The 14379-nt window shown below is 39.5% G+C and overlaps 1 protein-coding gene across 1 annotated transcript in view; it reads right to left on the reverse strand.

Annotated features, from left to right (window-relative positions):
* Positions 1-13359, reverse strand: part of ncapd3 (non-SMC condensin II complex, subunit D3) — a 36092-nt gene extending 22733 nt beyond the window's left edge. The window contains exons 1-16 of the mRNA XM_059359762.1: positions 13223-13359; positions 11562-11734; positions 8670-8832; positions 7567-7733; positions 6549-6710; positions 5224-5285; positions 5055-5142; positions 4293-4426; positions 3124-3196; positions 2919-3044; positions 2555-2801; positions 2335-2373; positions 1450-1536; positions 1265-1338; positions 981-1115; positions 308-522 (exon numbers count right to left, since the gene is read on the reverse strand). Coding sequence (XP_059215745.1) covers positions 308-522; positions 981-1115; positions 1265-1338; positions 1450-1536; positions 2335-2373; positions 2555-2801; positions 2919-3044; positions 3124-3196; positions 4293-4426; positions 5055-5142; positions 5224-5285; positions 6549-6710; positions 7567-7733; positions 8670-8832; positions 11562-11734; positions 13223-13274 — 1997 coding nt within the window. The 5' untranslated portion in view covers positions 13275-13359. The remainder of the gene's footprint in view (positions 1-307; positions 523-980; positions 1116-1264; positions 1339-1449; positions 1537-2334; positions 2374-2554; positions 2802-2918; positions 3045-3123; positions 3197-4292; positions 4427-5054; positions 5143-5223; positions 5286-6548; positions 6711-7566; positions 7734-8669; positions 8833-11561; positions 11735-13222) is intronic.
* Between the last annotated feature and the right edge of the window lie 1020 nt (positions 13360-14379).

Raw genomic sequence — 14379 nt, forward strand, 5'->3', positions numbered from 1 at the left:
AACTAATGCTTCTGTTCCTTCTCCTTTTAAACATGCAGTAGAAATCATTTCTGGCCTCTAAAAGTGCTATTTTTGTCCAAAGTCTTGAAAAAAGGTGTGAATTCTCAGCTCTCTTTTTAAATAGCAACAGCATAATGGAAACATTTCAGTCAGGTTTAGAGTATGCCACATTTTATCGTACTTATGTTAGACAATCTACTCGTACTTTGGCCAACTGTGTTTTTTTTAAAATATGCTATATAAATAAATTTGACTTGATTTGCTAAATGCAAACATTTCTGCTGTATGAAACACAAAGTGGACCAACCTGAGGTTCTTGCAGTCGTGACACAGCTGTCCTACTAGGTCCCAGGTCAGCCTCTGACTAGCATCCAGGTGGCGGCTGGCAGAGTAATGTTTGACCTGGCTGAGCAGCACCAGGTCCAGAGCTTCTAGGGCTTTCTCCTGCACGTCAGAGTCCATCACAGCAGGCAACACACCATGCAGCCATGCCTTCTGCACCACACTGCACTCTGGTGCAGCCTGGAGCACAGAGGAAAGAACTGAACAAACAGATTCTCCCTTTTCTCTCCTCACTAGATTGTAGAGCTTGGCCGTATGACAATGTAGATTTCCAACACACAAATATGTCTATCAGATTGTTTTTTGCCTGTATAATTTCTATGGTGATGTCAAAATACCAGCGGCTGAACTGCATAACAGCAACTAGTCATTTGTACAACGCTGTACGACCTGATTCTCACTTAGGGCCGAAGCCAAAGCAACCATAGAGGCTGTGTTCTGCTCACATGGAGTATGGAGGATACCATTGGGCTATTCCATATAGACTATTTACTGATTTAATGATCAGAAAACAAGCTATTTGGTAAAATATAGTATCTAGATATTAATGACTTGTATCAGGATAGAAGGTTTTTTACTACTAGATTGTTTGGACAAGTCATGAACATGTAAAATGTTGTCCTGTTGATGACACTCACAGTGAGCAGCTCTCCTACACACTGCAGGGCCTTCTTCTTCACAGACAGAGCTGGGTCTCTGCTGCGCTCTGACACCTTATCCAGGATTTCCCAGCTCATTGGGATAACGTTGTGTTTAAGGAGACCCACCATGGCCTGTGGAAGGACAGCAAAGAATACTGTAGAATACATCATTGTTAAACAAGATCATTGTGCACAGAGATCTGAAGTGAAGCACATGTACTATGAACTGATCAGTTATTATACTCAACATGAAGCTGTCAAACTCAAGTAGACTGTGATACCTGCAGTGCAGCCTTTCTCACGTTAATACTGGAGTCTGATACACGCTGCAGAAGAAGAGCCAGGTTCTCCTTTGCTGCATAGAAAATACAAAACACATCTTGCATATCCATTTACAAAATGCCACCCAACACCCAATGCACATAATAAAATCATTTGAATGGTAGCACAGGTTGGTTTCCCTCACCCTCACAGTTTGAGCCATCAGTGGTGCTGATCTCCACAGTCCTGAATGGCAGAGCATGGTAGGTTGTCCCAGTCTGCTGGGAACATCCTGAAACAAAATGTGACTTCAAACACCTGCACATGCACCATAGTGAACCAGGCCTGGCAATTAAACTTTACTACATTTAGAAGGAAAAATACTGTCACGTGCTGAATATTCCATTTAGATAATAAACCTTGTTTACAAAACATTTCATCAGTTGGTGCTATACATTCACAGATAGTATAGATAGTTGATTTTGTCAAGTTTAAGCAATCTCATGTTTGAAGGCCTTTTAACGGAATACAAGGTGTGGGAGACAAGTTACTTAATTAAAAAAAATGTGTGTAAAAGTGCAACTAATCAGATAATTAACTTAAGAATTACATTTTGTGCTCAATAGTTAATAATATTGTTATATATAATAGTTAATAATAATATTTGGCAAAAGGTAACTGTGCAAGCTTTTTGTTAGAAAGGTGATATAGGTTACTGTCGCTTTAAGAAATGGCTCATGCCCACTGAGGTGAAATCATGAAAACCTGTTTTATTCAGTTGCGGCTCAAGTAAAAGTGAGGCCGCATTGTCTCTTAATGTCAAACAGTTTACTGGACAACTTCACTTTAAATAATCCTGTAAGAGTGGAAGAAAATATACATTGTTTTTTATCCTTTTTAAAGCTGAGCCAGTAGAAGTTTATTCTTCTCAAGCTGTGCATGAGTTAAGCCAAGACATTTGTTGAATTCAACCCCACCCTACAGGGTGATGATGATGACTATTAATTATTAATAATTATAATAATAATAATAATAATAATAATAGCAGTCAAACCATAAACTCTGGAATAAAAAGAAAAGAAGAGTATACCTTCTGTGATTTCAGCTTCCAGCACTGTCTGGGTTCCAGCTAAACACAGAGGACAGACAAGAGACTTTTTTTTCCCAGTTTCCACTTACATTGTCTAATCATTTGTGTTGCATGTTTTCATACTTCAACTCTACAAAGTGCATTTTTACTTTCAGATCTGCATTAACTAATGTTACAGAGCAAAAACAAGACATAACAGGATTTGACTCATTGTGCTTACAGAAGAGGGTGTGGACAGCTCTGGTGACGTTGAGGGAAGGCAGCTCCAGACACTGGGCTAGGCAATTGAAGGCATGGCCTTGGACAGTGGGTGAGATGTCCTTCCGCCGAGCAAACAGCAGGTTCTGGATGAGGAACTTGTGTGGCAGGAAGCAGGAGAGCTCCGGGTCCTGACACTCATCTGAACTCCTCTCTGTCTGCTCCAGCAGAACCATCACAACGTCCACAGAAAACAACCGACACACCATCTACAGGAGCCAATGAGTAATGATGTGAAACGACACAGGGATATATATATATATACAAAGCTCAAACATAAAAAAGAGAAAGATACAACAACATGTAGTGTTTTTTTTTAGTGTTACCTTTTTGTGTCTGGAGTAGTCATACAGCCACTTGATGAAGCAGGCATAGTCTGGACTGGCCATGTGAGATGTCAACATGGCCACAGCCTGGGCTCCATGGCTTCGAAACTCACTATTCTCCACCATCTAAACATTAGAGCAGAGCTTAGGTAAAGCATCAGTTAATGATGAAGGAACTTTCATAAGTGTTGTCTGGAGGAGTCACCTTGATACAGATATGCTGAAGGAGGATTTGCAGAAAAGGCAGCCCAAGCTCTTTCAGCTCATCCACAATATGACTGAAATCACAAACACATAAATTATGTACAAAGTCATGCTTCATAGGCTAGACATGTCCCCTAACAAACAAGTGATTGTGATGTGAAGCCTTTCCTCCACACAAATAAATGAACAATAAGGAGATGAAGTTGCTAGTTGCCACCATTTTCACATAATTCAACAGTTTCAATGAAGATGTAGTTGTCCCAATTATTAATTAAGAAAGTTGGTGGCTTTTATAATACAAGCAATGATACATTTCTATAGATTTTGATGTGTGAGCGACACTTTGTCTTTATGTCCAGCAGATGGTAGTCAGGATTCTCCAGCCAGTGCAACAAACTGTACAACTGCCATCAAATATATAAATAATCAATTCTATTTTGCTTCATTTTCACACTGTTAATCAGTAATGCCTTTTCATTCTCATCTTGACCGGTGACACATATTTCAGTCCCGTCTCTTGAGATTGTGACTTTTGTTGAAGTTTTCCTTTAACTTCTGATCCTGAGTCAGTTTTCCCACTATGACCACTACACATGCTGGTGGGATCCAAATATGTTGCAGAGATCCAGGCAGATTTATTGGATCAGTATTGGCCTTTAGCAAGGTGATAAGTCTTCTCTGATCGCACCACCTCAATTCTTCTGTTAATCTTTCATATCATCGGACATCAATAATTAAAGCTTATGAACTTAATCACTTTTAACCAGGCTCCTCATTTTTTTTCAATCAAGAAGTTTGTAAAAAAAATAAAAAAGTAAAAAAAGTGTCAGATTAAATAGCTGTTATTTTAATGCCATATACATATCAGTTTAGTTTATGACATGCATTTGTCGAAGCCCATATACAACATTAATCTCACATAGAGGAGAAGAGATGCATTGTACCAGATTTCTTTGCTCGCTAAACCCATCTGTAGTCCCTGGGCAGGCATTACATAAAAAAAAAACTGCTGAATTTGAATTCCAATAAAACCAAGTGTTTCATGCAGAAAATGTGTTGGCCCAACAGTCCAGGTCACTGGAATTGTCACCTTCTACACTTCAAAATGGTTTAAATCTCTACATAACTGCTGTAACGTGATTGTGCAGTATCTTAAACACAGCTGTTTACCAAACAAATTGGATGGCCTGGTTGCGGGTGGAGAGGATGGTTTGGCTGGGTACGAGTAGGGACGGATTGCTTCCATCGCCTTCATTCATCATCAGGATAACATAGAGAAGCCGGTGGAAAATGCTCCGCAGGGCCTGGAAAGCACACGTTACTTAAGATTAGAAACAGAACACTGTCAGACTTTTCTGCTTAACCCGTCTCATGAGTTGAAAGGAGTTCAACCCTTCTCACACGGTTTCATTTGAAGAGTTTTAAGGACCTGAAGAGGTTAAACTCTTCTCCAGTATTTGACAATAAAACTTAAAAACTAAACAAACATCAGGAAAAATGCTGTAGAAATGTGTTTTTATTTCCTGTCTTGTTAATCATGTACATTTGTCCTGTGCTTTGGAAGTCCTGCACTACTGCCATGTAGCCAGGCAGATACTTGGGTTTTGGATATCCACGTATGAAATTTCTCCTGCCTCTCAGTTCAGTTGAATAATTATGCTCCAATATTGTATTGATGAAATAGAATGGTCCTAAAACGACAACAACACCATCGTTGCCACCATCACCAACACCATCTTGATAGTTTCTGGGACAATATATAGTCTTAAAAAATGTGTTATGGTGACAGGCCTATTTATCTTCAAGTCTTTTGGAAGGACAAGTAGTCTCTACGTTTGACACGCTCGTACAAGCAAAGTAAATGTTTAGAATCTCTGGTAAGTTTTAGTGAGACATGTTGGATCACTGTGGACCAGGATTAATGGATCTTACTTCTTTCTGGTCTCCATGTTTTGGTGAAAGCAGCAGCTGCATGCCGTAGAAAGCCATCTCAGGAACACTCTTAAGCGCGGTGATATCTCTGTGCAGAAAGAATCCAACAGTCTCAGCTCTTTGAGAACTGCATACACTCAACAAGACAGAGAGAAGTAAGAAAACTCACTGTTCAACAGCAAACCGGATCTCTCCAATGACAGGCTCAGTGTAAAGCAGCTTAATGAAGATCTGCAGAAAAAAAATCAAGACAGGTCAACACCCAGGATGCACTGAACATAGAACGCATGCAGACCATTCATAAAGCAGATGAGCCAAGGCAAGTATCCTTATACTGGCCACATCTGCAGCACACTGTGTGTGATTCACAGGCAAAACCAGATGGTGAGCTTTTCCTCTTGGGACCCAGTATAGAGCTGTGATACAAACTGTTTCACATTGTGTGGAATATGGCTAAGTTAATATATATAGATTACATAAGGCTATGGAAGTGATACAGTTACTGAGGCCTATGATTTGTTTAGTTTTAGTCTGCAATACACACTACTCTGGTGCAGGCATTTTCATCAATAACAGCAGAAGTGCAGCAGTCGCCCCTCTAACAGTCTGTACAAGTACTGTGCTCTATGAAGCATGGGTGCAACTGTAGACACATGAAAACATTGCGCAGAGAGAGAGAGAGAGAGAGAGAGAGAGAGAGAGAGAGAGAGAGAGAGAGAGAGAGAGAGAGAGAGAGAGAGAGAGAGAGAGAGAGAGAGAGAGAGAGAGAGAGAGAGAGAGAGAGAGAGAGAGATGACATGCTGAGGAGGAGCTCCTGATTTGATGTTGGACTTTTGGATTGTCAAGAGAGATACAAACATCAAAAACAAGAGGAATACCTTCGATATACTTTTCTACAAATTTTTCTATCAAATTTTTGACTTTGAAACCTCAATGAAGGTCTATTTTCATTTTATTCCTTCCAACTGACAAGCGTAGCTACCTAGCAGCTACCTAACAAACTACCAACTGTCAACTGCCAACTGCTCTGTGAGCCTCAGCTTCCCACAAGGAACCAGGTGGGAAAATATCACTAAACAACAAGAAAGGCAGAGAAGTTTACTTGTTTATTACTTGCCAGCTAAGAAATTATATTTTTATAGGTATTTTTTAATTTTTCTTATGTTTATTTTTGTTTTAAAAAATCGTTTTTGCTAGCTAGCTACAGTAGAATCTCTACTACCTTGGAAGCTGCTTGGTTGCTATAGCAACATGGCCACTGAAGCTACAGCAGCAGCTACAGCAGTAGTAAGGGACACGCTGCTCAAACAGTTTTTTGAGTACCCTGAGGAGATCAAATCAGAAAATGGAAGAATTCAGTTCAAACATAAGATCCTAAGGGAATATCCAGAGACTGTATATGCTGACCGCCATAATAACACAGGTGTTATAACCAACCTGCTGTTCTACACTGAGTGTGTGTGTGTGTGTGTGTGTGCATAATGAATCAGTGACCTGCGTGCAGTTGCTGGCAGTCTCTGGTCTGTGTTTGAGTGGAAATGTTTGCAGGAGTCTAAGCAGGCTTTGAACCAGGAGAACCACCGCATCTCTGATCTTCATCAAGTCCTGTCCGGAGAAATTCAGCTCATCTTCCTCCTCATCCTCATCGACTTCCATCTGAAAATGAAAGAGAAAGACACTTTAATTTCCACACACCTCCTTCCTCCTTAGGCCATTTTTAAAACTTCTCCGTCTGTGTTACAGCATGTAAATGTCAAACATTGGAGTGATCTTTTTATGATCAACTGCTACAGACTAGAAACCTGCTGATACTAGCCATTCCATCATCATGCATTATCATTGCAAGTTTCAACCAAAAGCTTCTCAAAGGATTTTAAACCTCTGAACTCCAGGAGACTTCAAATTTGTCAACTTCCTATGCATTAATTTCTGTCTCTGTTTAGCATCTTTCAGTCCGTCCTTACATCACATGCATGGTTCCTTTTCCTGCACACAAACTTGGCTATCAGTCAGATTTTTCATTTTATTTTAAATAACAAAGTATAAAGCTGCCAGGAACCCAAAATACAAACAAAAGACACAGGTTTCTATGGAAATGTACCTTTTTTTAACCATTTATACACCAAAAAAACAGCAGAAAAAATAATAAATAATAAAACTACAAAACAGTCTATTTGCATGTTAATTAAAAATAGTAATCGTTTTCATTGTAGAAAGAAAATTTGCATTTTAAAAATGGTCTAGAAACATAAATGTCACACTCTGAAAGCTCCTATGATTGACCTCTAACTGGCTTTCTCAGCTTGTCTACACATCATATATAAATAAAGTTATTACTGTAAATAAAACATGCATATTTTCAATAAGTAGATGGACTCCAGCGGGTTAAGACAAGCACCAAAAATTCCACCATTGGCAGTAGAAGTGAAGTCATAGTATGAAAGTAAGTGCGTCTTCAGTAATGTGCAATCATGACTAACGATGGCCATGTGGTTTCTGATCCCGACTTTACCTCTGGAGCATCTTTCCGCTTTGGTTTGGCACGTTTGCCTCCTGCCTGAGAGGCCTTCAGACCACCCTTCTTACGCTTCTTTCCTGAGTCCTGAGGCCAGCAGTGACAGGTCAAGTCTAAACACGTGTCCAACAAAACCTCATGGAAAACCTTGTGGGCGATGCTCCCTGGAAGCAATAAAAATGTTAGTGTCCATTTCACCTTATGGCACAAGAGAAAAGCAAGAAGACAATAAGACAAGACCAACACGAAAGATGTTGTTTGATATGAAAATGTAGATGATTAAAGTACAGCTAAATGATCATCATCATATGACTGACTCTGTGGGGAGGTACTGCTGTGTGGGTAGAAAGTCTTGAAGTGATTTGTGACAGAAACAGCTTGTGAATCTAAAGGTAAGCTGTGGAGTTTTGACCTCCAGTGGAGCGGAATTAATGAGTTGGTCCTTATTTTGTTCCTCTCATGCACTCACACAAACATGCACATGTATGCCTGGAGGGCATTTAAACAGTATGATAAGACATACATGCATGCGGGGTTAGATGCCTTGCTCAATGGCACTTCAGGCCGTGACCCGTTGGAACAAGTGATCCTCTGGTTCCAAGCCGACACAGTAGTACCTGTACCAGTAGGCCACGGACTGTCCACTGTTCACAATGTTGATCCAAGTTATCCATTGGAAACAATGAATTTACAGAACCACCTCCTGCTTTTTAACCTTAACTCTACTTACTTGACTTGATCAGAAAGTTTGAAACAAAACACTTGAGCCAGATTATTGAAACCACTTTATCTGAAGGTGAAACTGAGAGAGAACTCAACTGAAATGCCATTGTGCTCATCTAACTGCTATTTCTGTCAACCTGTCAAACATTGTCGAAGTGATGCGACCATGTTCCCCGATATCTGCCATACACCTGATGAGTACACTGTCAGAACTAACAGCGATAATACCCAACTACCAAAAAAAGAGCTATGTTGGAAATGCACCGCATGCAAAAATGATACACTGACACTATTTTCATTACTCAGTTAACATATGATACAATGGGTACTTATTCACAAACCTTCTCCTCAGGTATATATTTCTGAGATTTCCTCACCTGGGATTCCCAAAAGCAGCAGGTAGACTGAGGCGGCGTTCAGACCAAGTACCCTCTGCTGGACGGTGGCCGTTTTGGCTTTTCCTGCCAGAACAAAAAAGGACAGCGTGGCCACCAGAGACTTGATCGACACCTCATTCTTCCCAAGAATAATCCAGATACTCTGCAATGCAACATGGGAGATAGGCAGTGCTTAGTTATGGTACCAGACAGGGGAAAAACTTCACATTTTGCATCAACAAGTTTTTAGATCAATTACCAACATTTCAGTACGACTCTTAAAGAAAATATTGACTTGTTATCATATTAAAATGCAATGGTTACAAAAAGATATAGTCAGAGACACTTACATCTACATTAATTTGAATGAAACAAAAAATGTGTGGGAGAGGTAAGAAGCTAAAGATGGCAGCCTTTGTGTTATGCTCTTGTGTCATTAGGGCCACGGGGCAATCGCACCGAGCAATACCAATCCATACAGCAATAGCTGTAGGGACCAGTGTCCCTACACTACTGTTATACTGTGTATTTTTTCTTCTTCCTCTTCCGGACGCAATTTCGTCCCGCTACTAGTCCTACAACTTGAAGAGTTGCCGGACAAATTATATATCAAAACGTGCGGTTTGATCGGGATCGGTGTGCCATTACTTTTCTCTACAGAATACGAATTTTTTGCGACATAAGTCGCGAAAAACTGCCCAAAATTTTGCATTGAAATAAATGGCACGGCCGGAAAAAAAATGAGCGAAAAGGAACAATAATTGGAGATTTTTAAACGTCTACTTCTCCGGCATCATTTCACCTAGAGACTCCATTTAAACTTTAAACAGTAGACACAAGTCTTGTGTATCGGTGTATTAATCCACATTTCGATAGGTCATATCGTTTTTTTTATCAATCCCTGTTCAATTACCATGATCATTTTTGGAGAAATTCTGAGATTATAATGGGTGTTTATTGCACAGAATGTTCGTGTCACAGTGTGTGACATCATCGCCAGAGTGTAGAGGGAGAGAAAAAAATTGTCAAAAAATACATTTGAAAACTGCGCTCCAGGTCGCAAATTCCACTCTACAGAAATAATTTATACATAGAAACATAGGAAAATTTGTCTTCTCACTCACAATCGTCTGGTAAAGCTGTCAGAGTTATAGTTTGGGTGTAGGACGCACAGATGCACCACCAACACGCACCAACAGCCTCATTGGCTCCCATATTAAAAACGCAGGAAGATTTCTGAAAAAATTCTGTTGATTTCTTTGATCTGATTGCCTTTGATCTTTGATGTGATTACAGTTACAGATACACACACACATGCGCGTAAGCCCGCACACTCCTCAGACATGCATACATATGCTTCAAACACACATGCGCGCGCACACACACACACACACACACACACACACACACACACACAGGTAACTTTATGTGATTTTAAATACACACACACATAACATAACACCGGAAGTAGCCCCCGTGGCCCTTTCAGAATTTCCCCAGAGGAAATTTTCGAGTTTTGTTGAATTTCCAAAATGGAATTTTTTCTCCTTCTTTACTTACATTCACCACAGACGAACTCTAAAGATTTCACAAGTGCATTGGTTGATTGAATCACTTTTTACCCTAATTGGAAAGTTTTGCAAAGGTTCAAGTTGGATCACCAGTATGGGATCACGACACAAATGGAAAAAACAAGCTGGAGTGACAGGTAAACTGCAACAGCGGGCATTTGGAACTACACTCCCACCAATCCATCTGGCTAATGTCTGCTCTAGTCTAGTGGTTTGAATTAGCCACCAAACCGAAGACGCACAGACAACAACAGGACTGCAGAGAAAATGCTGGAGTTTTGAAATACAGCCCCATCCTTAATTTCCTACTTAGATGGACTTACTTTGTGGGGCTTTTACTTTGTCTTAACATGAAATGAAACCCAGGACGAGGCTTTTTTCAGTTACCTCTCAGGCTTTTATTCTACTAATCTATACTCATTAAATCAGTACTCCTTGCTTCCAGTACAACTACACATTGCTTTGAAACAAGTGCAATAAAATCCACATTTCTGAAAAAACAACAACTAGGTCCATCCAAAGATACCTGTTAACATAACTTTTATTTTTAAAGCCTGGCTCATCCTGACTATGCTAGTTGCTATGGTGATTAGGGCAGCATTAGAGGGTGGAGAGGGGAGTGGCACACAATATTGACAGTTGAGAAAGGTCATCAAATAAAACTTTGACTACTGTAATCTTGTTTAAGAAAAGTCTCTGCTGAACGTGCCGTTGTAGGTTTCATGTTTGTGATTTTTTTTTTATTTTAATGTGAGCAAGATCGCAGATAAGGTAAGTCTTTTTCTGTTTCTTCTAGAAATGTCTGGTCCCAGTTAACATTAGTCTCTTTTTAACAGTTGGTTGGAGTTGCTGTCACATTCGGTCTCACTGAGACAAATATGAAAGTCCCATTGATTCCAAAGTAGAATATCTGCCATAAACTCAAGTATAGTGAATTGGCACAGCCCCAAAATGAGGCGTGTCTGGGTTCTTTTCATGTCCATTTCCCATTATTTTCAATGGTAAATCTGATCATTTTTACGAAAATAGCAAGGCAAATCTCTAGGTACTAGCTATGAGTACTTCATCAAATGTGGCGGAAGATGAAGAATAAGAACAAATTTAGTGAAGATTAAACTGTGTGCCACAATCAGCACAACACATCTAAAATGCACTGCTGAGTCTGAAACCAAGTAAAGCCTTTAAAGCAGAATTTACAATGGAAATGAGCAACAAAAATATTAAATATAAATGAAGTTAATGGAGTAAAAACTGTTGCCTATATGGTCTTCTTCATTTTTATGTCTCTGTCTGTTCCCTGGAGCAGAGGACATGGTCTGACCTGTGAAACATCATCTGTGGTTGCAGACTGCTGCTGGTCTGAAGCATGGACCCATAAACACTGGAACAAGCTTCTGAAAGCCTTGTCTGCACCGACTGTCAGCTCGTCCTGTATACTGTCGTCCAGTGGTTTTCCCTCTGTGAACTCTGCGTCCCACACGTCCTCCACCCAGTCTGCAAATCACAACAGTTATCACATTAACTTAATCCTTTGATGCACAACATATTGACACCCCTTCTAATGCACAACATTGGTCAAAAATGACCCGCATTCATTTCCCATGTTATTTAATGTGTTTCTGTGCTCTCTCTTATCTTTTGATATCAACTTATTTTATGATTGAACATCCCAAATATTCTTTAAATATCTTGTTTTTGATAACAACTGATCATTATTTCCGTTTTGCCTCTCCTACTATACTTTAAGAAAATAAATTTTAGTATTATTACATAGAGTTTACACGTGTCAAAAACGACCCATTCATCCAAGTTTGATTTAAAATGAAATGACCTCATACTATGAAAATAATTATTTATTTCAAACAATTACTTTAGCAGTGAGGGGGGCCAAACACTTACTCATGAATACATTTTACTATTTGCAACATGTTTATTTATCATTTTGTCACACATACCTCTGATAACAGATAACACTGCTATTGAACTGAACTGCAGCTGAACTGGAACTACTGTAAACTGGTGAAATGTAACTAAATAAAATACAACTGATCACAACACTGGAGCACGAATTGCCATCTCAATTTTTACATGCCTCACAAATGACCACTACATGTTTTTGCTCCTTGCACACAGGCCTGGTACACTGGGAACAACAGCTGCTGGATTTTCTGTCTTTGGAAACTGGGCAGATTGTGCACCTCTTCCTCTTCCCTTGGCCCTCCTGTCTGGTGTCATTCTGTGGCTGGGTGGTGGTAGCTGTGTTTTGTGTTAACCCTTCGATGCACAACATATAAACACCTTCTAATGCACAACATGGGTCACCCGCATTCATTTCCCATGCTACTTCATGCCATTTGTGTGTTTGAATATCTTCATTTTTATTACAAAAGATTATATCCATTTTTCCTTTCATATTTTATGATGAAAAATAGTTTTTGTATTATTACATCAAGTTTACACACAGTGATACAAAAAGTTTTTATTAAAAAAAATAAGAAATGAAAACATATAATTAGGATGTATGATGATCAAAAACAAGTTGACTGAGGAAAACCTGGAATACTGAATGACGAGATTGATTGATTGCAAAAATGTAGAAAATTAAAACTTAGTTGGGTTACTTTAGACCCATGTTGTGCATCAAAGGGTTAACTTCTTGGCTAAGTAGCTTGCTAAGCTAACTACTTAGCCAAGAAGTTAGCTAACTAAAATAGAATATATCAACAGCTAACTAACAAATTGCTTGTACCTTTCTGACATGAACTCACTCTCAAGGTAAGCTTAACCTAACAACATGTTATGTACAGCTATCTTTGTTATCAAATATTTACAAGCCATATCACCCGGGAAAAGTTAACGTTCGCTGTCAACTTCATCTGTTTGCAAACAGCCAGTGCGGCATAAAATATCTCCATTTATTTACAGCCCGTCAGCCCACCATAGAAGAGGACGTTCAGAACAGACACAAAACTCAAACTTTACCTTGTGGAATGTGATTTAATTTTAGGAATTGGAGGCTCCTCATTAAATCCATCTTGAATTTGCCGCTCGGAACTAAACTGACAACATCCGGCGACAAATGATGACGAGCGGCGAGCTTATTTTTTTTTAAGCGAGGAGCTTATTTATACTATCATAGGCGCATAGGCGTAATTTATGGGGGGGTTGCAACCCACCCAATAATCCAAACGAGCCACCACAACCCACCCAATATGATACCATAATTATTGGTAATGACTGTTTTATAAATACGACAATGTGTTTTTCTCAGTTTAGCAGTAAAAAAAAATGTGGCATGTTTGCACCCCCTCCCGCTCTGAGATTTGGTTTCGCCCACGTCAGACCTCAGCGTGCATCTCGCCTCCAGTGTCTCCCCATGTCTGTATCCATGGTGATATGAAGACAGCAAGAGAGAAAAACAAAGCCCAAACAACAATAAAAAGTTGTTGGTTAGTTAAAATGATGAAAATCTCTTCCCAACAGGATGTAGCTACTGCTAGGGCTCCAGTGCCTCCACTCACCAGTCAAATAATGTTAACTGAACAAAAGTTAGTCTACTTTCTGCTCTGCTGTGTCTTAGCTAGTTAGCCAGATTCACTATTCATTTAACATGCGACTCTGTCATCATATTAACCATTTAATTAAGAGGTCGTCGCCATCTAGCAGTAATTCTTTTTTTCAATAAAACCGGGACACTTGAAGCTTTCCATTGAGCCCATCGGTGTGTCCAATAGGAGACCCGTGCGCCGTCATATGATGGGCTAACAGCCAATAGGAGAGCTTTGTGCGGTGAATTTCTCAGCCAAAGATCGTCTATACATGACGATGATTGTTCCGTGTATGATCACTACTATCGGCGGTATCAGCTGTAAATCCTAATAAATAATGTACAAACAGCCATTTATGCATTTAACACAAGCTGAGAGCAGTAAATGTGCTTGAGATGACCAGTGCATTAATCATGACAAAAAATGTCTTCTTAAATGTTTTCTCCCGGGGGGCATATACATATATAGAATGCAAATATTTTCTTAGGAAAATGCTTGATGCTCTCTACTAATTTTGCATGTATCATTTGAGAGAAATTCAGCCTCAAAATTCTTTCTTTTGAATTAAAAAACGGCATTATGCCCTATATA

This window comes from Centropristis striata, chromosome 20, assembly GCF_030273125.1.
Source record: "Centropristis striata isolate RG_2023a ecotype Rhode Island chromosome 20, C.striata_1.0, whole genome shotgun sequence".
Lineage (NCBI taxonomy): Eukaryota > Metazoa > Chordata > Actinopteri > Perciformes > Serranidae > Centropristis > Centropristis striata.